This window comes from Cucurbita maxima, unplaced genomic scaffold (assembly GCF_002738345.1).
Source record: "Cucurbita maxima cultivar Rimu unplaced genomic scaffold, Cmax_1.0 Cma_Scf00012, whole genome shotgun sequence".
NCBI classification, from domain to species: Eukaryota; Viridiplantae; Streptophyta; class Magnoliopsida; order Cucurbitales; family Cucurbitaceae; genus Cucurbita; species Cucurbita maxima.
This window is the reverse complement of record NW_019272028.1, coordinates 1,144,151-1,163,840: the sequence shown is the minus strand read 5'-3', so window position 1 is coordinate 1,163,840 and position 19,690 is coordinate 1,144,151. Positions and strand designations below refer to the sequence as shown.

The following is a 19,690-nucleotide window of genomic DNA, read 5'->3' as shown; positions in this document are numbered from 1 at the left end:
TTTTTTTTTTTTTTTTTTTTTTTTTTTTGGGCAGACAAATTGGGAGCTCAATGGGATCCAGAGAGACTACATGCCATCTTCAGCCAATGTTTGTTCTAGAGGAGCTATTTACAGTGAAAAATTTGGAATCAGAAGCCGCCTTAAGTTTCAACTCCAAATAAATCTCAGCTTCCATATCCCGGACGCTCTGACTTTCATTCCGAAAGACGTTTTCCAGAGCATCGTAGAGACGGTAAAGACGCCATGGAAACCATTTTTTAAAACTCAGAACTCTTGATATATTTATATGCATATGTATTTGTTAAAAGGTTTGTGATGAACAGGGTTTGAAGGCAATGGTTGAGGACGTGAAGCTTAAAGCCATGGATAGATTGGTTGAGGATTATTGTGCATTCAGGAAGGAGAAGAAGAAGTAATTAGTAGAACATAAGTAGAAGCATAGAAGATAAAACCATTTGGGAAAGTAAACAAATTTTTTAGCTCAAAGCATTTCTGTGTATTCTCAAAGTAAACGAATACCATGTCCTGTAAGGTATTAGGAACAGTACATTAAATGTTGGGTAAACCTTATACATCATTAATATTGTTTTTTGAACACAGAAGACTGAGACGCAGGCAAGAAATAGTTAATCTTGACATGAGTCATTGTGCAAACTCACAACAGACCACAAAGAAAAAAAGAAAAGAAAACACGAAGTCATGTTTCAACAAGCAACACCCAAATGAAGGAGATAACCTTGCTATTTAGAAAGTTTGAAGTACAAAATCAGGACAATGGCCAAGACAAGGACAACAATAATGGATGTAACAATCCATTTGTTCTTGTTCATCCTTCTTGACATGTTGGTTAAAACTCTCTTACTCTTGTCAATGTTGTCATCTACTCCATGAAGCTGAAAAAGGTGGAAAATATAGAATAAAAACTACAAGCAGAGAGACCCCCAAAAGCAATACATTTTTAAAAACAAACATGAAAGAAAAAAAATCAAGTAGCCTAAATTTAAGAAGGAAAAATTAGGGAAGGATTTGCTTGACAAAGATAATGGCGGCCATGAAATACAATGGCTGGTTTATCATAATCACAAGAACACAATATAAAGAATCTACATCACAAATAACATGAAGAGTAAAATCGCATACCGTATTATGAGCATGCAAGAGAGACTGTCGCTGCGAGTGCAAATCTTGAAGAATTGAAACTCCAAGTTCTTCTGTTTCTAGCATGGTTTTTCGACTTTCCTTAATTCTATCACTAGACTTACCTAGCCTCTCTGTTGTGGTCATTAATCTTGCTCTTTGATCAGTCGATGCCTATATGAAATGGTAGGAGGCATGAGTCATAGCTAATACACAATTGCAAAAGATAATATATGAATGCTTCAGGACTTAAAATCAAGAATTAAGGAAGAGAAAGCATGTGTTATAGGTTAAAAACTTTAACGTTGACAACTACAGGAAACATAGCACCAACATCTTTGGTTTTCCAATGAGGCACAGCAAAAAACAACCTAATACATATTGTCTTGGACAGCTGATGAGTGCACCCATTTATATATTTATTATAACCCGTCAAAAAAATTGGAAGATTCTATGGCAGGGGCAGTGATGAAGAAAATAAGTCATTTCAACATATATGTAATAAAAACAATTAGTATAGCAGTGGATACAGACATACCGTCAGTGTATCAGCCATTCCTGATTCCAGCAACTCATCTCTAGTGGCTGCATTTAAGTTTCCGGATTCAATGCGTTTAACTTCACTTTTCAAATTGTTGAGGTCAGATTTGTACTCTCTTAATTTAGCCAAAAGGACAGCCTTGACATTAGGAGGCAAACTTCTGGCCTCAAGATCCATTTTTCGAATCTAGAAAGCACAAAGAATATAATATTAACATTGAAAGATGATGTTTGAAGGCATTTTTCTCAACAAGGACATGTCAACTAAGTACCAGAGCTTCTGCTTCATCAATCCCAGCCTTCACTTCAGAAACCGTTTGCTTCTTTTGCTCTGCAGGTATGATACATTCATGTAGCAAATAACGTCAGTCTATTTTTTTCTCTAATATTAAACGAAATAATAAGAAGCTTCAATTTGAAAGAAACTAAACAAATTGAATTTTAATGATCATCACTAAGAAAAGGTTAGAGAAAATTTGAAGCTAGATAGTGAACACTTAAACTTAAAAAGTCATTTCCTAAGCTGAGAAAGGATTAAAAATCCTCTTATTTTACAATAATCCAAGCAGTAACTCCATGAGTCCGCTTGAAACCAATTGATTCGTGAGCCATTGCTTCTCCTCTCTCAGTTGACGTTTGGCAGCCATGAGAGAAGGTAAGATAACAATCAATGAATGACCAAAAAGGCTGCAAATTTTGACAAATTATACACCTTTGAGACTGACTATGTATATGGATTAGCATAAAGAAGGGATGGGACATCTCTCTCCTTTCTCTTACTAATACAGTACCATCCTATTGGCAGGTATTTGCGAGTACTTGCGAGTATTTGGATGTACGTGTTGGAATGAACTACTACATCTCTTCAAAGTAAAAGTATCCTACATTGTAATATCAAATAATCTACGGGGAGGATTTTGGCTCCACACAGTTAAAAGTTGAGAGATACGGAAATCGAAAGGCAACCATAAAACGAGTATTATTACAATAATCATTAACATGAAATGAAAATATACCATATGGAGTGGACTCTTTCTAATCTTCTTTCTGAATTATTTCCCAATTCAAGAATGAACAAGCTAAACATGAAGAGTGAGGGATCTAACAGAACTTAGAACTGATCCAGATTTTAACAATATGCATAAATGTTTCTCTATGAACAGTTATTCGCTTATGAATAGTAATTCGATTATTAACTAATGGCACGTAGAGAGTGATTTTGAAAAGGTTAAAATATTTTATCATGATGTCATTTAAATATTTTTATAACAGGACAAAAAACATGTTGTTGAAATAATTCAAAATCAGACAAAAGTTATTTTAACCAAGATTTGACAAGTTTTGACCCCCGAATCGATTGTTATTTAGCATCACAAATCAGCAATCCATAAACAAATATATAACAGACATCGAGAAATAGCCACTGGCGCGAATTTCAATTTAATTTTCAGGTGGAATCTGAAAATATAACCACATATGGAAACCAAAATTCACAAATCAACAGGTGGAAATACCTCCATTTAGAGCACCAGCCGAAGTGCACTTTCTTGAGAGGTTCGCTGAGATCTCGCAGTACTGGCGCTCATACCCTTCAAACACCTCACTCATCGTGCCCAAACCTTCAAAATCAAATTGCCCAAATCAGCGAAATCAGCATTTTACTCGCACGACAGATCCCAGCCAATCAAACAAGATTATTCGAAAAACTTCGTAGGAAAACATAACATCAACGCTTCAATTCGATTCAATTAAAAAAAAAACAAACGCTCTCCGATCAACATGTAAGGTCCCAATTTCTGGGAAGACCCTGAGAATTAGACATCAATCGATAGGTTACCCAATTCGATCAGAGATGGTGAAGCCCAACGGCGAAGATGAACGTGAAAATTCGTGACTACGCAATTGGAACAATTAAAGAACAAGAGGAATAGGTACCGACGCCCGTCGGAAGCACCAAATTTTGTTGTTGCAAATGAAGGCTTCGATGGCCAACGGCGTCTCAAGGAACTTAGCCAATTCATTATATACTTTTGTTTCCAACCTTTACTTTTTTTCTTTTTTTCTTTTCTTTTTTTATGTCTAATTTTAATCTTGATTTATGATTTTATCATTACTATTTTGAAGTTGTAGTAAGGTTTGTATACTTCAACTAGTTAATATAATTTTTTCACAAAAACATGAGACTAGAAGATGTCAACCGACATGACCTGATGAAGAAGCTTCTCCATGAAATTCCTCATCTATTTTAGAAGCGACTGGAGAGAAATTTTGGCAAGTTCGAAAACGGCGACAAGGAGAAGAGAGGAGTAGGTACTGTGCTCGACGCTACAAATGCATGCATGCCATTCTATTTTTAAAAAATGCAATTTCGAAACACACATCTCAACCATGGATAAGGGAGCCAACTGGAAGAGCCAGTGAGGGGACTAATCCTTGAAGGGGGTGAACACGAGCAGTGTCCCACATGAATTGGAGAAATGAACAAGTGCCAACGAGAACCCTGAACCCTAAAAGAGGATAGATTGTGATATCCCATTTGGTTGAGGAGGAGAACAAAGCATCGTGGTTACATAATCCTAATTAAGTTAGTTGTAAAAGTTGTTTAATAAAGAATAATTGAGTATATAAGATTTATGGGTATAAATAAATGGAGGTATTTAAATACAATAATTGTTTCTTCTTTGAATGGGTTTCGTTTGTAATTAAATACAATAAGAAAATGAAGGAAGAAATTTAAAAGCATATCTCTAGTAGAAGTCTCCTTTTAGAATCCATCTAACAAAATAATTAACTTCCAAATGCTCATAATTTGTTTGGGTTTGATTCATTCAAAACTCCTACATATAATAATAAGCATTGTGAAACAAGTGGATTTTGGTTAATTTCAAGAACGATTAAATTGAAAATTAATATAATCTCGACTTTGTCTTTTTATTAATTTTTTTTCTTCTTTAAAGACGTACAAAGATTGTTAGCCTATTTTTTCATTTATTCATAAGAAATTGTGGATTGTATTTTAATTTAATAAAATATGAAATTACTAAAAAAATTTATTTTATTTTCTATTATAACTATGTGTAATATTTTGTGTATTTCTTTTAGGGTAAATTATTAGGTGTATTGTCTTATTTGATTGTCTTCATTTTTAAAATCGAGAGATAAAAACGAAAGGGTAACAAAGTTTTTGACTTTTTGTATGTGTTTTTGTTGTATAATATCAAATAGTATTATTGTTTATAAATAAATAAATAATTAAAAATTTGTCGACATCTAGAACTTTTTAGGGTGACGTTACCCAAATTTAGTTAAATAATATGATATTCAATGATTAACTATAAAGTTTTAAATTAAATTTCTAGTGTCACATTTGTAAGCTCAAATTCAAAATAAATAAATAAATAAATATTAATATTTAACCTATGATGTGACATTAAATACATTGGATAAATCGCTTTCCATTTACGTTCATTGCCAAAACACAAATAGTTAGAGAGCAATTTGGTCAGGCTAACCTCCTTTTCTTTTTTTTTATTATTATTATTATTATTATTATTATTATATGGTTAATTATCCAAAGTAAAATGTAACAGAGTTCATTTCATTTTCCACTCGATAATGTCTCCTATCTAAAATTCGAAATCAAAATTTGATACCTTCCCTTATTGCATAAACGCATTACTTAATCGTCATTTTAAGAGTGAAGACTATCCCCTACAAACAAATATCACTCAACATAGGATTGTTTCAAATTGAACACGTTTAATTATCAATTCTTTTAAATATTGTTAATCATTATATTCTCATGAATACTATATTAGTTCCTTCATGTATTTCTCGTTTACTTGAGTATTACAATAAATCTTATACCCCAATTGCCCATACAAGTTAGAACAAACCGTATATTATTTATTTATCATCACAAAATGAAATAGAATTTGATTCTCTTGTATGAAAGTGATAATTTCAAGGTTATTTGTCTTCTATATGCTAAAAAGATCTTTCTTTCTTTCTTTCTAAGTACCAATTAAAGCAATACTTGAAATCATTGATTACAAGGATTTGGAGTAAAATAAGAAGTTAATTAAGCCATAAAGAAACCCTTTTGAATGAGTCAGAAAATTCACTTGAAAAATCACATCACTAACATACCTGGTTTGAGTTTTGCAGTTGTTGATCAACTGCCATGTGGCCCCTTAAGATGAAGCCAATATTAAAAATTACAAAAATGTAGGACCAAAACTTCACGAAAAACCATTTCAATTCCCCGGCCTTTAGCACTTCTCTTCTTTCCCCTTTATAAATATGTACTTACAGCAACTCAAGGTGAAGTCGAGCAATCCTAACTTTCCAGTGTCTTCTTCACTAAAAGGGGAAGAGGAAGACAATTAGCCGAAACAAAAATCATAGCAAATGGCAAGAAAGAGAAAGGCTGTTGAAGGAGTGGAGGAAGACAAGAGCTCCGGTGAAGGAGGAGCTATGGGATGGGATGAAATGGTGAAGGAGGACGCGGTGGCAGCAGAGCTAGGAGGAATTCGAAGAGCCCGAAAGCGATTCGTTGGCGTCCGACAACGACCGTCGGGGCGATGGGTGGCGGAGATCAAAGACACCATACAAAAGATTAGAGTATGGTTGGGCACATTTGACACAGCTGAGGAAGCAGCTAGAGCTTATGATGAGGCAGCTTGCTTGCTCCGTGGCTCCAACACAAGAACCAACTTCTGGCCTTGCTCCCCTTTATCAGCTTCATCACCAGCCCTTCCTTCAAAGATCACCAATCTTCTTATCCAAAGGCTGAATGCAAGAAACAAGTCCATCAATAACAACAATCTTCCAAATAATCATCAAGAACAGAAACACCAGCCAACGCAAGAGAGGATTTTACACACAAATGAATATCGATGCAGAGAAGAATTGGCAACAACATGTTTAACAGACAAAGTTCTAAGTGATTTGCTCAACGACCATGAAGTTTTCACCACCAACAACCCCAATATTGAAGAAATCAGTAGGAGTTTTGAGTCATGTTTGACTGAGAAAGATGAATCAGACGGTGGAGATATGGAGAGCAGCAACTGGTTGGGAATAACCCAGATGAGTACCTCAGAAGGAGATGAAAAAAGTGGAATCCAACAAGAAGAAGCAGAAGAAAAATCAAGTGTTTTGGATTTTCATTTCCTCGATGACATTGGGCCACCATGTTACTACTCTCCATTTGAGATTGCAGAGGAGATAGGGGAGCCAATGGAAGCAGAAGGGATCAATGAAGATGATCAGCCACCTTCAATGCTGAGAGAAGCCATGAAAAGGATGAAATATGAGAGAAAGATATCAGCGTCTCTATATGCCTTTAATGGGATTAATGAATGCCTAAAATTGAAGCTTGGGAAAGATGGTGGGAATGGGAGAGGGAGATCTTCTGAGCTGATAGCAAGCTTGAGAAAAGCATGTGACAGAAAGAGATCAGATGAGGAGAAGGTTGAAGAAGAAGAAGAAGAGGAGGAGGAGTATCAGCAAGTGATGAAAGAGAAGAAGATGGAGGAGGAAGAAGATAAAGAAGAAAGCTGTTCACCTGAAATGGAGTCTTTTTCAAGCAGTGAAGTTGACTTGTCGATTTGGAGTTCACTGGATCTTCCACCCATTTGCTTCGTTAATTGAGTTCGCCATCATCAAGTGGAAGTCCTGAAAGAGAAAATTGGGTTTCTGGGACTTTTTTTTTCTCTCTCCTGTTTCTTTCTTAATGAAAAACTGAAGTCTAACCATATATCTATATAGATTATGGATGGAGAAGAACAATTGGGATGCATTGTTAAATTCATATCTTATCCACCAAACAATTAATTTTCATCTTAATTTTCAACCTAGCTAGTCTTCCTTTATTCATTACTTTGATTTATGCGAAATACATGATGATAAAAGAAAATACCAATCCCAGATGAACAGATATCGCAACACTGAAGAAACAAAGCTAAACAAAAAAAAAGGGGGAAAAAAAAAAGCATATTCTCTTTAGGCCTATGTTCACACACTTGCGTTGAATAATTGTCCACTTCTTGTGTAAGGAAAGAATGTAGACATACCAAACATAGCCTACACTCTCTTCTTAGCTAAAGAATTTGATTATAAAATCAAATTGGTGCAAATACAATTAAATCGCACACAAGAAAGGGTTACTCTTTTTCCCCCTAAAGTAGTTTGCTTCGGATTTTCCGTCCAGCATTAGACAGCTTCCAAGAAGAACAAAATAATCAATTGTTGAAATAGAAGTTTTTGGGATTGGAGGGATCCCATCAAGCCGTTTATGGACAAAGTTGACAAATCTTTTAGTTTGTCCTTCGCTAAAACTAAGAAATCTTCAATCTACAACTGGATTTTTTGATTGTGCTAAAATATGGGCAGTAGGACGATTAAAGGTTTATAACAATCGACAATGTTTTTGAGCATCGAAGTCTAGAAATTATAAATATATAAATCAATCAAAGATAACATTCATAAAAGCATCAGGTGCAACTAAAAATTCATCTAGTGTTTTGGTATGAAACAACCTGTGCCTTCTTTACGTTCTCTTCTGCACAGGTAATCCAGAAAAAAGTTCAAATCCTGCATAAACCTTGTTCCACTCCGGTAGTCATAGAATGATTTCATTTGAAGTTTTTGCATGGACATGAGAGTTCATGCGTTTTAGCAACAAGTCTTGTTAACAAATCACACCTACATGATTATCGTTTTTCTAAATCTAAACAAGCTAAGAAAAAGGAATAAACGATGAATACGCTGCAAACTCAATAGACATAATTCTGTACAAACAATTTTCTAACTTCATATGATAGTTTTACATTGAAAGAGAGATGAGATAAGCATACACCATTGAGATAGAAACCCCTAGTAATCGGGAATGGAAGCGAAGCAATATCCATTAGCGCCCCTCCATGCATAATACGCAATCCTAGTCTCATAAAAGCCTGCAACGACAAAGCAAAAGTTTCTCAGATTATCAAATTTCTAAGGCAGGATGAGTCAACACCACTTCGAACCAAATAAATTAAATTGATAGTCACTTAAGCTTGGTAACACAACACTCTTAACTCAAATTCTTCACGTGAAAAAGCGTCCAAAAGTTAGAAATTTTTCGAAAAAAACTTTCTTCGTAGAAATTTGGCGTCCTTTCGTGTTATCTAATAAACTTGACAAAATTTTTATAAAATTGACAATTTCTTCTGTAAAATATTCCCCCGCCAATCTGTGCCAATTGGAGTGTTTTAGAAATTTCTTTGACCCAAAATTTCCCTTTCTACATTATGTCATTGTTCTACATGACCATGACACCATTGGATTCCATATTGTCGTCTGACTGTTAAACCAAAATCATTATCATGACACCAGTACTACAACACTTCGCATACAGTAGAAATAAATGATACAAGAATTACATTCAAGAAATCATGAAGAATAAATTCTCATCAATACCTGGGAGGAAGGTTAGAAAGCCCAATGCTAAAAGACCATAAGCTTGTGATTTCTCTCCAGCCATGTGACCAGTTAATACGAAGTACGAAAGAAACAAAAGCAATGACCCAAGAAGCAACAGGAAGAGAGCAAGAGCAATGGATTTCCACGGGATCTTGTCAAAAGCTTTTGGGGTATAGTAAAAGCGAGGATCATATTGACTTCCTTCATAATCAAGATCGTTATCATCAGCGGCAAGGGAGCTGTAACGAACACTCCGTCTAGATGCCATGACAACGATTATTAAGAATGGAGTCTTCAAATTTCAACTAAATCAAGCCACCTTTAAAATTAAGAACCAAACACATTAAAAAGACATCTAGAACGGATTACATTTTAACATGATTACCAATATTAAACACAGTGGATTATAAGCATTGTCAAAACCGCACATAAACTATAATGATCACCGACCAATTAACATGAGAAAAAATAAAAATAAAGTTTGGAAAAAAAAAAAAAATCCCATGCATTTCAACCTCAGCCAGGTACTAATTTGGTTTCTTATTTTTTTTTTTTTTAAAGAGAATCGTAATGCTCTGTGGTCATAAGAGAGTCAGAATTTCATGCCATAGTTCTTCCCAGATCCTGAAAAAGTAGAAAATAAGGTAGGCTCGACTGATTTGACTGATTTCATGATAAATTTGAGGGAAATTTTTCCCGCTTGAATCTATTATAATTCTGCATTCTTCTAATCAGAAGTAAAATGAATATATATATAAAATCTTACAACCTGATAACAGACATTTGAAAAGGAGCAATTGAATCCCTACAATCCAGAGAGGCAACAGAAAAGGTGAGAGACTCTACCTTGAATAGCCAATGTAAAAGGCAAAATGGAAGAGACGATAGTACACGATCGGGAAGTTTCGAAAGTCCCGCCGGAATGAAAAGTCGGAGAGAAGCTTCTTTCGAAATCTCACCGGAGGCTGTGAGCAAAGCCCGTCGTTTCTTCGATCTTGGATTCGACGGTGACTGAAACTGGTTGACTGGATTCCTGGACCTTGAACTTCAAGTTGAGCCCAGCCCTTTAATCATTATTGGGCTGGGCCGGCTGGCTATGCTTTTTTCTTCTCTCTTTTTTCCCCTAAAGGGTGTATAAAGCTAAATTTAAAATTTTAAAAAAAAAAAAAAAAAAAAAAACGTGGTTTGGTTCGGTTCGGTTTTTATACTATACATTTGAATTTCATCCTTTAGTTCCAAAATATCAAATATTATTTTTACCATCTATAAAAATTACAAAATTATCATTAAAATAAAATTGGACTAGTCAAATTAAACCTTGTTCCGACTCACCAATAGGATGGGTCCTGTGAATGAGGTTGCTTTTATAGGACTTGTAATCACATTTATAAATGACAAGTCATCTACTTACAAAACTGTTAGGTTATACGCTTCGAAAAGTGTTTAATAATCTGTCTTTAATAGCAGGGATAGATTCTTATATATAATTATAATTATAACAAATATAAAATTAATATATAATCGAGTGATTAATGCAATATTTCCTGTATCTTCATTAATTTGGTTGTGTTTAAAATATTAATGGTAGGAAAGCAATGAATAAAGTAATGATAATAAATTATTAACTAAAAATTAATATAGTTGTTATTTTGGATAATTATTAATATTTAATATTTTAAAACTTGGGATCAATTTTAAGGTTATTTTTATTAAATTAAAAAGTTATATTATAAAAATAATATTATCATAAGGTGAACAGCTAGATAAATAATATAAATTTCATATTCAACAATAATAATATCTTAATTTTTAATACACTTTTCGAGTTTCGCCTTCCTTTTCTAGTGCACCTATTTTAGGCGAGGTCGATCCAGAGCTAAAATATTCACTCCAAAAGTCGTACAACATTTCTTAATTGTATGTTCATGATCTTCTAATATTTTTTTATCGTGAAAAGAAAAAAAATATTTATACCTTTAAAGCTAGTTGAATAATGGTCGGTATGGATGAGATGTGACCAAATTTTGATAACATTTTGTTCATCATTTGTCACAATAAAGTTAGACAAAGTTCAAATCAAACAAAATAATTCCATTTCATAATTTAAGAAAGGCGATGAAAATGGTGGGGTTAGAAATTGGGAGCATATTTATCATTTTTTTTTTCTTCCTTTTTTAACAAATAAATTATTTATTTAAAACAAAATATATGGGGTTGAGGAATACAGCTATATTGAAGTTGGATTTTTTTTGGCTTATTTTCAAAATTAAACATTACCATATCTTTTATTTTTATTTTTATATATATAATTTTTTTGTTGGACCATACATTATATAATATGTTATTAAAATTAATGTGTTACATGTGTTGCTACCATATGCCACGCCTTTCTTGATGAATTCATAATTCCAATGTCTTTAACCTTTTTTTATTTCTTTATCATATAAGATATGATTTGTCACAAATTTATATATACTAAAGTAAAATTCATAGTGGGTTTTCAATATTCATTGCCTTACGAAAAGACCATAATGCCCCAAAGAAGACTGGGGATGCCATGGTGGGATTTGGTGACCAAATCTCAATACAATTGTTGACTTTATAAAGTCAATGGTCATTAAATGATCAATTAATCCCTTCTAGACATTAAAAATTATAAATAATACAATCACATTAGTAGTTTAAATACTCTCTTAGTCTCTCTTTTTTTTAATCTTAGTTAAATAAGTATTTTATTTTATTTTTTATTTTAATTATCAAGTGGTTAAATTTGATTTTAATTTAATAAAACTCATACTTTTAAATTTCATCCTTATCTAGTACTTATAAAAATATAGCAAATATTTTAATTTTTCTATTTATTTAAAAAATAGCTTTATTCTTTAAAAAATTACTATGTTACCACTTATTTTTATAAAAGTTTAAAACCTATTATTAGAATATAAATCATTTTTTACACGAAAATTAAAATTAATAATGGTATCTTTTAGGTAATAAATGTAAATTACAATATATATATATTAATAATTTAACCTATGAATTATAATGATATGATGAGGATAATAATAATAATAAATTATCATATTTAAAAGAAAAAAAGTTTAATTAATCCATCCCCACGAAAATAATTAAATAAAAAATAAAACAAGCTTATTTAATGGGATCATTGTATATTATGAGCACGAAGATTAAATTAAAATAAAAATTATATAATTATTGCAGGTATAGATCAAATAGATATTATTATATTATAAAACAAGCTTAGAAAGATAATCGATACGTTTTAAGTCAAAATAAATATTAAGTACTTGCTTGCTCGTATGTTTTAAATTATTGTTTTTAAATGTTTTATTCTAATCATTCTTTCATTCGTCTTGCACCTCTCCCCGAGTATATGCTTCAACATAAATTAAATAAGGGTAGATTGATACGATAGAAACCTCTGGTAAAATGCACCCCTGTAACCTAGTAAATAAAGTATATTACATAATCCGTTTTAGGGATTGACGACTTACCAATTTAGTAACTTTGGCACTGGACGTTTAACATTCATTGAATCAAACTAGATAAAAATACATCATCTTTTACTAAAAAAAATATTTCAAAATCTCAATATTAATATACTTATGGTTATGCATTTTTTTTTTTTTTTAATTGTGAGATTCCACCTTCGTAGTAGATGGGAACAAAGTTTGTTTATAAGGGTGTGAACATTTATCCTTATAAACACCCGTGTAACGTAATGGGCTAAAGCGGACAATATCTGTTAGTGGTAGACTTAAACTGTTTCTATGATATTTGAACCAAATACCAAGCAATGTGTCAGCGAATACTCTGGGCTCCCAAGTAGATAGATTGTGAGATCATCGTCGGTTGGAGAGGAGAACATAAGAGTGGAAATCTCTTGCGAGGAGACGCACTTGGTGTATAACCCTCCAAATTGATTCTTACTTAGCCATAGGAAACCCTTCATTAAAAATTAAAACATTATTTTAAAGTTTAATTAAAAAAAAAAATCTTAAGATAAAGAGAGAAAAAACGTGTTGAAGTTGATTTTGGCGGTTGTTTTGATTATTAATGGTTTAATTTGACAATATAAATATAAATAATGAAAAGAAAAGACGGAGGCAACGACTGAAAAATTTGTAACACGGAATTGGTGGAAGACAACTCCTGAAGCCGGAAGAAGACAACACCAGCTGATCCTTCTCTCTCACTCTGTTTCTGTGCCGACAAATTCCAAGACAGAGCAAACCTAAATTTCAGGAGAAAAAAAAGAAAGAAAGCGAAGAAGATAGTGAGCGATCAAATAGAACCTTCATAGTATCTCTGCGTTTTGCTTCCTGCTTCTTCTGCATTTCGTTTCTTCCACCATTTCACTGTTTCTTTTTTAGTGTTTCCACGATTCTTTTTGTCATTTCGAGGAAGAATCGCCATCTGGGTTTTTTATTGCACTTCGATCTGATTTCTTCTTGGACCCACCCACCTACCCTTTCCACAATTTCAACCCCTCCTTCACTTTTGGGTCGCAGGGAAAGGGAGATAGCTCCGCCGTGATCCGCCCGGCATCACGGAATCGTTTCTGGAAGTTCTTCTCTGTAATCCCTTTGATCAGTTCTGGTTCGTCCCTGCATTTTCCTTATGTTTTGTTGATGAAATCTTCTTGTTCAAGTTGTTCAAGTTGTTCTTGTTCTGTTTGGTTTAGTGTTGAATCACGAGTATTTGTTTTTGGTATTTTAATATTGTGGTGTTGTTGTTGTTGTTGTTGTTAATCATTATCACCATCGTCAGGAACAGTAAAACGCAATTATTTTTTGTTTTCATCTGTGAAATGGTTCTGTTTTTCAATTCTTTTTTTTTCTTTTTTACATTGACATCATGTTCTACTTTGTTCATGGATGTTGTTTTCATCCATTTGTTCTTTTATGTGGTTCTTACTCATGAAACATTATGTCCTCCAATTCATTCAAGTGGACCCTCAAACCTTTTCTCTCAAATTTCCTTTTCTATTTGTTTGTTCTTTTGTATTTGGTTTTTCTCTTTTGAGATGGCATAGCCAAGGAAAGAGGGCTCTTCTTTTTCTCTCTCGTCTCCAATTTCTCCAGATTCAAGGTTGAAGCTTCAAATTTCTCAGACTTTTCAGCGTTTTAGTTTTGGGATTCCACCAAAATTTTGTTTGATCTATCTGTCTCTATCTCTCTTGTGCTCTCAGAACATTGATGTATGTAGAGATTTACATTATCACTGTAATATGTATCCGAAATTGATTATTGAATACACCATTTTTTTCAGGTATTTGATGAGGTGAATCGAACTTGGGGTGATTCTTTTGATTTTTGGAAGGCTATCATGGGAGGCTGTGTATCAACACCATCTAAAGAGAGAAGAACACGGAAGAAATTGCATCACCAGTTTGGAAAATATGGTCGAAAGATCTCGAGTTCTATCCCGAGAGCTATCGTAAAAAGGAAGAGCAATGCTGGAAATAGAGTCACTGATTATGCAGTCAGTGAGTTTGTTCATATGGATTTTGAGAATGGTGCAACCACTACATGTAGAAGATCAGAGGTTTCTAATTCAACATTCCACCTCACTCAATTGCAATGGCTCCACAGTCAGTATGATGCAAACGGTATGCCCCTTCCAGTTTAACCATTAAACCATTAAACCATTGTATTATGTTATTTGGGTCTCTGGTAGGATCTTATAAAACGAGTCTGGCAAGTGATTGATATTTGGTCTTTCTGGTATTTATTTCTTTATTTGTTCTCATTACACCATGTATAGATCTATATATGAACTTGTTTAACGTTGTTGAGAACATAAAATTAGTTAAAACATGTTTGAGTGGTTCTTTTTCTTCTAAAAGTTTGATGCTTCCGTTGCTGTCGTGTAGTTTTTTTCTCGTAGGCAGCTTATCAACAATTGAAGTTGTGCTTCTTTTAAAAATCAAGGTCTTGTGAATGGTGATTTTAAATGCACCATAACTTATGAGTGAATTTTCCATTCCATTATTCTTGAAGATGATATATGCATGAGATATTGTCTTAATGTAGTTCCTTTTGAACTGTCATTTTGTGAGATCCTACATCGATTGGGGAGGAGAACGAAACACCCTTTATAAGGGTGTGGAAACCTCTTCCTAGCAGACGCGTTTTAAAAACCTTGAGGGGAACCAGGGAAAGCCCAAAGAGGATAATATCTGCTAGGGGTGGGTTTGAGCCGTTACAAATGGTATCAGATCTAGACATCGGGCGATGTGCTAGCAAGGAGGCTGAGCCTTGAAGGGGGTGGACACAAGGTGGTGTACCAACAAGGATATCAGGCCTTGAAAGGGGGTGGGTTGGGGGGTCCCACATTGATTGGAGAAGGGAACGAGTGCCAGTGAGGACGCTTGGCCCCAAAGGGGGTGAATTGTAAGATCCCACATCGATTAGGGAGAAGAACGAAACACCCTTTATAAGGGTGTGAAAACCTCTCCCTAGCAACACATTTTAAAAACCTCAAGGGGAAGCACGAAAAGGAAAGCCCAAAGAGGACAATATCTGCTAGCGGTGAGCTTGGGCCGTTACACATTTGTTCTGGTTTGGAACTATGCATCATTTTGATCTCTTGAGCTATAAAGTGGCAACAAATTTATGATTGTGCAATATATCTATGCACAAACATCCTCCTTTATGCTTCCTTTTCCTAATGATTATATGGTCTGATTTGAAGTCTATGTTTGACTCTATTGTTTTGTCTGAAGTCAAATACTTGCCATTTCACTCCAGCATCTTAGGAACAATGTTAATAGAAGTTACTAACTCGTTGAACTTGATTTCCAATTGTAATGTTTCAGCAATAGGCCAAGATGAAGCTTGGTTTGACTCAGTCAGTGTTCTGGAATCCGACTCAGACGATGAATTCAGTAGTTTGCATGGAGGTAATATTTGATCATCGGTTTTTATCTTCTTGTAAGCATTTTAAGATTCAGTTCTTGAGTATTGACTGTTTGATCATCGGTTCTTCGCAGATGGTTTTCCATCCATAGGAAATCCGATCAGGAACATCTCGAGTGGCCAAGTGGTTCAGTATGAAAGATCGTCGCGCTTTCTGGAAAATAGATGCAAATATGAAGAATACCATGAAAGCTATCTAAAAATAGATGGAGGGAAACCAGAAAATATCAAGAACAAGGATGAATATGGATTTGGACTCATGAATTGCCAAGGTAATGAAATTTCCAGCAAGAAGAGGTCGATGTTAGATCGTTCGTATGGCAGCTTCAAAGATCTAAAAGACGATTGCCACAATTCTCTAGAGAAGAATCAAGAGAATACATTAAAGTCTGCCTTACCTTGCATCGTTCCTTCTATAAGTTTCAACGAGAAGATTTTGACTTCTCAGACTCCTCAGGGACTCAAAAAGCAGTCAGCAGTTTTCAGGCTTTCCTTTAAGAGACGGTCATGTGATGGAGAAGAAACCATAGAAAAATGTAAGTGTTCATATAATTTGCACCTCACATAGATTTACTTGTTTCGGTCTGGGGAACGAGCAATAACAACCCGTCTAATTTATCGTTTGCAACAGGCCAATCAAAGAAGTATCTATACCGTCCGAAAGCGGGACATATACCATATTTTTCAGGGGAGAAAACACCTCCAGGAAGCTGGTCCGAGATTCCACCATCAACTTTTAAACTTCGTGGCGAAAGCTACTTCAAGTATGCAATTTTCTTTCACTCAATATCATGAATTTTGTCTGTGATTTCTTCTGTTATTTTGCGAACTTTATAAGTTTCTTCTGATCTTTCAATGTAGAGATAAGAAGAAATATCCTGCCCCGAATACGAGTCCTTATGTTCCAATCGGCGTCGATTTATTTATGTGTCCGACGAAAATCAACCACATTGCTCAACATCTGGAGCTTCCTTTTGTAAAATCTGATGCAAAAGTGCCTCCATTACTCATTGTAAACATTCAGGTACTGCTTAATTTTGTTAACACCTTCTACGTTCATGACTACGTTCATGGCATTTAAAAGCCTTGTAATTTGTTGCAGTTGCCTATTTATCCTGCTGCAATGTTCCTTGGTGATAGTGATGGTGAAGGAATGAGTCTAGTTTTGTATTTCAAGGTTTCTGAGAAGTTTGATGAGGATATCTCTCTTCATTATCAGGAAAGCATCAAGGTACTTTCCTTTTCCACCCCGTTTTTTTCACTAAAAAAACTAGCTGTGAGATCCCACATCGGTTAGGGAGGAGAACGAAACACCTTTTATAAGAGTGTGGAAACCTCTCCTTAGCAGACACGTTTTAAAAAACCTTGAGGGGAAGCCCAAAAGGGAAAAGTCAAAGAAGACAATATCTACACACAGTGGGCTTGGACCGTTACAAATGGTATCAAAGCTAGACACCAGGTGATGTGCCAGCGAAGAGGCTGAGCCCTGAAGGGGGTGGACATGAGGCGATGTGTCAGGAAGAATGCTGGTTCCAAAGGGGGATGGATTGTGAGATCCCACATCGGTTGGGGAAGAGAACGAAACACCCTTTATAAGAGTGAGGAAACCTTTTCCTAGTAGATGCATTTTAAAAAACCTTGAGAGGAAGCCCAAAGAAGACCTTTCCCTAGTAGATGCATTTTAAAAAACCTTGAGGGGAAGCCCAAAGAAGACAATATCTGCTAACGGTGGTGGATTGGAGGGTCCCACATCGATTAGAGAAGGGACCAAGTGCCAGTGAGGACGCCGGAGGAGGAGAACGAAACACCCCTTTGGAAACTTCTCTCTAGTAGACGCGTTTTAAAAACTCTTAAGGAGAAAGCCCAAAGAGGATAATATCTGCGAGCGGCAAGGGAAAAACCTAAAAAAGGACAATATCTGCTAGCGGTGAGCTTGGGCCGTTACACTAGCATTCATATCGAATTCAACTTAGTATGCTGAGCTTTTTGGCTTTTCAATTTGATTTTCTGCTCTTTCTCACTCTATCATTTTCTCATTTTGCTTACTCTACAGAAATTGATTGATGATGAGATGGAAAAAACCAAAGGATTTACGAAAGATTCTACTGTTCCATTCAGGGAACGGCTTAAGATTATGGCAGGGGTGGTTAATCCAGAGGATCTCCATTTGAGCTCTACTGAAAGGAAGCTCGTTAGCGCTTATAATGAAAAACCCGTCCTGTCACGGCCGCAGCACAACTTTTACAAGGTACTTAATTAGAAACATTAGAACGAACGTCCTTTGAATATTCTGATTCCGTTTTAGAATTAGAACAGTGATGAAGGAACCTTTAGCTTACAAGTTTTGATCAAAAACCAAACTGTCTTACGTAAAGTTGTCATAATATGTTTAAGCTCTGGATTTTAAACCGCTGCTTATACCTGGTATTGGCCATAATTCATACGAACGATCTTGGCTTAGATAAGCGATGAATACTAGTGGTGCGTTGTATTAGGCCAAGGGAAAATGACAGTGTTCGTTCTGAAATTTTATGTTTTCTTATACGTTCAACGATCTTTTAACAATTGCAGGGCCAAAATTACTTCGAGATTGATCTGGACATTCATCGTTTCAGCTATATATCTAGAAAGGGGCTCGAATCATTTCGAGAACGTTTGAAAAACGGAATACTTGATCTTGCTCTAACCATCCAGGTATATATTCTGGTCAAACACTTCGATCATTCATTTGGTACGTCAAATCGTTTGATGTTAAAACTGAAGTTGAACATGATTTTAAAAACGAAAACGATAGCAGATAGCAGTATTGCATACATACATTGATAGAACAGTAAGAAATAGTGTTGTTGAGCCAAACCAAATCTGTTTTTAATTGCTTCTCTGCTAAAACAGGCACAAAAACCTGAAGAACTGCCAGAGCAAGTTCTGTGTTGTGTGAGGCTGAATAAGATTGATTTTATGGATCATGGACAGATACCCACATTAGTGACCTTTGAAGAAGATTGATACTGACCATATGGTACGTTTCTTGACTTGGTCCAACATGTCATGACTCGAGCAGGCTCAACAACGACAGGCAGACGACATCCATTTTAACTCACGAAAATACCGACCCATCGGTCCGACTATCTAATCCAAAGGTAACCTTCATTTTTGTCCAATGAATCACTGTTCTTCCTCCCACCCCAAAGCTCCAACCATTAAAGAAGCAAGCCTTGACTAGCAATGCCTCAATGTCCTGTTAAAAATTTATAACCAATCTCTCTGTACATGTTTATTGCATCGTTGTAATAATGAGAGCCAAAGAATACGACGTCGATATGAGCATAGAGATCAAATAGTCGAGACGTTAGTAACTTCCTTCGTGGATCATTCATTCCAATCCTCTCACTATTGTTTGAAAAAGAAAAAAAATAAATTTTCGTTACATTCAAGGACTTGTGTACTATTATTCGAGTGATTTTGACTTTATTTTAGTTACTTTAATAATTTAAAATGGGACAAATTAAAACTATAAATACGAAAATTCTTAATTTTATACTTATATTTTTTTTCGAGATTGAATTTTTTTTAAAGGAAATAAAAAAAAAAAAAAAAAAAAAACT

The 19,690-nt window shown here is 34.7% G+C and overlaps 6 protein-coding genes across 15 annotated transcripts in view; 3 read left to right on the top strand and 3 right to left on the bottom strand.

Annotated features, from left to right (window-relative positions):
• Positions 1-592, top strand: part of LOC111487627 — a 1,429-nt gene extending 837 nt beyond the window's left edge. Inside the window, exons 4-5 of one of the 2 annotated variants that reach the window (XR_002719100.1) lie at positions 22-232; positions 324-406. Coding sequence is in view for 1 of the 2 variants with exons in the window: in XM_023135095.1 (XP_022990863.1) it covers positions 35-232; positions 324-416 (291 nt within the window). In the remaining variant the exon portion in view is untranslated. Of the gene's footprint in view, positions 1-21; positions 233-323 lie in introns of both variants that reach the window. The other variant, XM_023135095.1, reaches the window with a different exon arrangement.
• Positions 509-3,688, bottom strand: LOC111487628 (vesicle transport v-SNARE 13-like). 2 transcript variants are annotated; one of them, XM_023135097.1, is made up of 6 exons: positions 3,613-3,688; positions 3,192-3,296; positions 1,950-2,008; positions 1,676-1,864; positions 1,141-1,311; positions 509-893 (listed from the first exon to the last, which is right to left on the bottom strand). In XM_023135097.1, the coding sequence occupies exons 2-6, from the start codon at positions 3,283-3,285 to the stop codon at positions 741-743; spliced, it is 666 nt and encodes a 221-aa protein (XP_022990865.1). In that variant the 5' UTR covers positions 3,286-3,296; positions 3,613-3,688; the 3' UTR covers positions 509-740. The 2 variants fall into 2 exon arrangements, with proteins under 2 accessions (XP_022990865.1, XP_022990864.1); XM_023135096.1 differs by having other exon boundaries at positions 3,515-3,678.
• Positions 3,689-5,746: 2,058 nt separating this feature from the next.
• On the top strand, positions 5,747-7,338 carry LOC111487527. Its single transcript, XM_023134960.1, has 2 exons — positions 5,747-7,181; positions 7,239-7,338. The coding sequence occupies exons 1-2, from the start codon at positions 6,088-6,090 to the stop codon at positions 7,330-7,332; spliced, it is 1,188 nt and encodes a 395-aa protein (XP_022990728.1). The 5' UTR covers positions 5,747-6,087; the 3' UTR covers positions 7,333-7,338.
• LOC111487526 (transmembrane protein 230-like) lies at positions 7,284-10,121 on the bottom strand. 3 transcript variants are annotated; one of them, XM_023134958.1, is made up of 4 exons: positions 9,991-10,121; positions 9,142-9,463; positions 8,538-8,636; positions 7,284-7,356 (listed from the first exon to the last, which is right to left on the bottom strand). In XM_023134958.1, exons 2-3 carry the CDS (start codon positions 9,410-9,412, stop codon positions 8,557-8,559), a joined length of 351 nt encoding a protein of 116 aa, XP_022990726.1. In that variant the 5' UTR covers positions 9,413-9,463; positions 9,991-10,121; the 3' UTR covers positions 7,284-7,356; positions 8,538-8,556. The 3 variants fall into 3 exon arrangements, with proteins under 3 accessions (XP_022990726.1, XP_022990727.1, XP_022990725.1); XM_023134959.1 differs by lacking the exon at positions 7,284-7,356 and adding an exon at positions 8,259-8,274; XM_023134957.1 differs by lacking the exon at positions 7,284-7,356 and having other exon boundaries at positions 8,276-8,636.
• The window catches only part of LOC111487521 (protein IMPAIRED IN BABA-INDUCED STERILITY 1-like), a 16,153-nt gene continuing 5,641 nt past the window's right edge, over positions 9,179-19,690 (bottom strand). The window contains exons 8-9 of one of the 2 annotated variants that reach the window (XM_023134949.1): positions 9,991-10,124; positions 9,179-9,463 (exon numbers count right to left, since the gene is read on the bottom strand). In XM_023134949.1, coding sequence (XP_022990717.1) covers positions 9,455-9,463; positions 9,991-10,124 — 143 coding nt within the window. In that variant the 3' untranslated portion in view covers positions 9,179-9,454. The remainder of the gene's footprint in view (positions 9,464-9,990; positions 10,125-19,690) is intronic. The other variant, XM_023134947.1, reaches the window with a different exon arrangement.
• On the top strand, positions 13,274-19,519 carry LOC111487522. 5 transcript variants are annotated; one of them, XM_023134951.1, is made up of 11 exons: positions 13,429-13,585; positions 13,677-13,764; positions 14,437-14,776; positions 15,986-16,069; positions 16,160-16,621; positions 16,717-16,849; positions 16,947-17,109; positions 17,188-17,316; positions 18,139-18,333; positions 18,657-18,779; positions 18,978-19,519. In XM_023134951.1, the coding sequence occupies exons 3-11, from the start codon at positions 14,494-14,496 to the stop codon at positions 19,089-19,091; spliced, it is 1,686 nt and encodes a 561-aa protein (XP_022990719.1). In that variant the 5' UTR covers positions 13,429-13,585; positions 13,677-13,764; positions 14,437-14,493; the 3' UTR covers positions 19,092-19,519. The 5 variants fall into 5 exon arrangements, with proteins under 5 accessions (XP_022990721.1, XP_022990719.1, XP_022990718.1 ...); XM_023134953.1 differs by lacking the exons at positions 13,429-13,585; positions 13,677-13,764 and adding an exon at positions 13,274-13,419; XM_023134950.1 differs by having other exon boundaries at positions 13,429-13,764.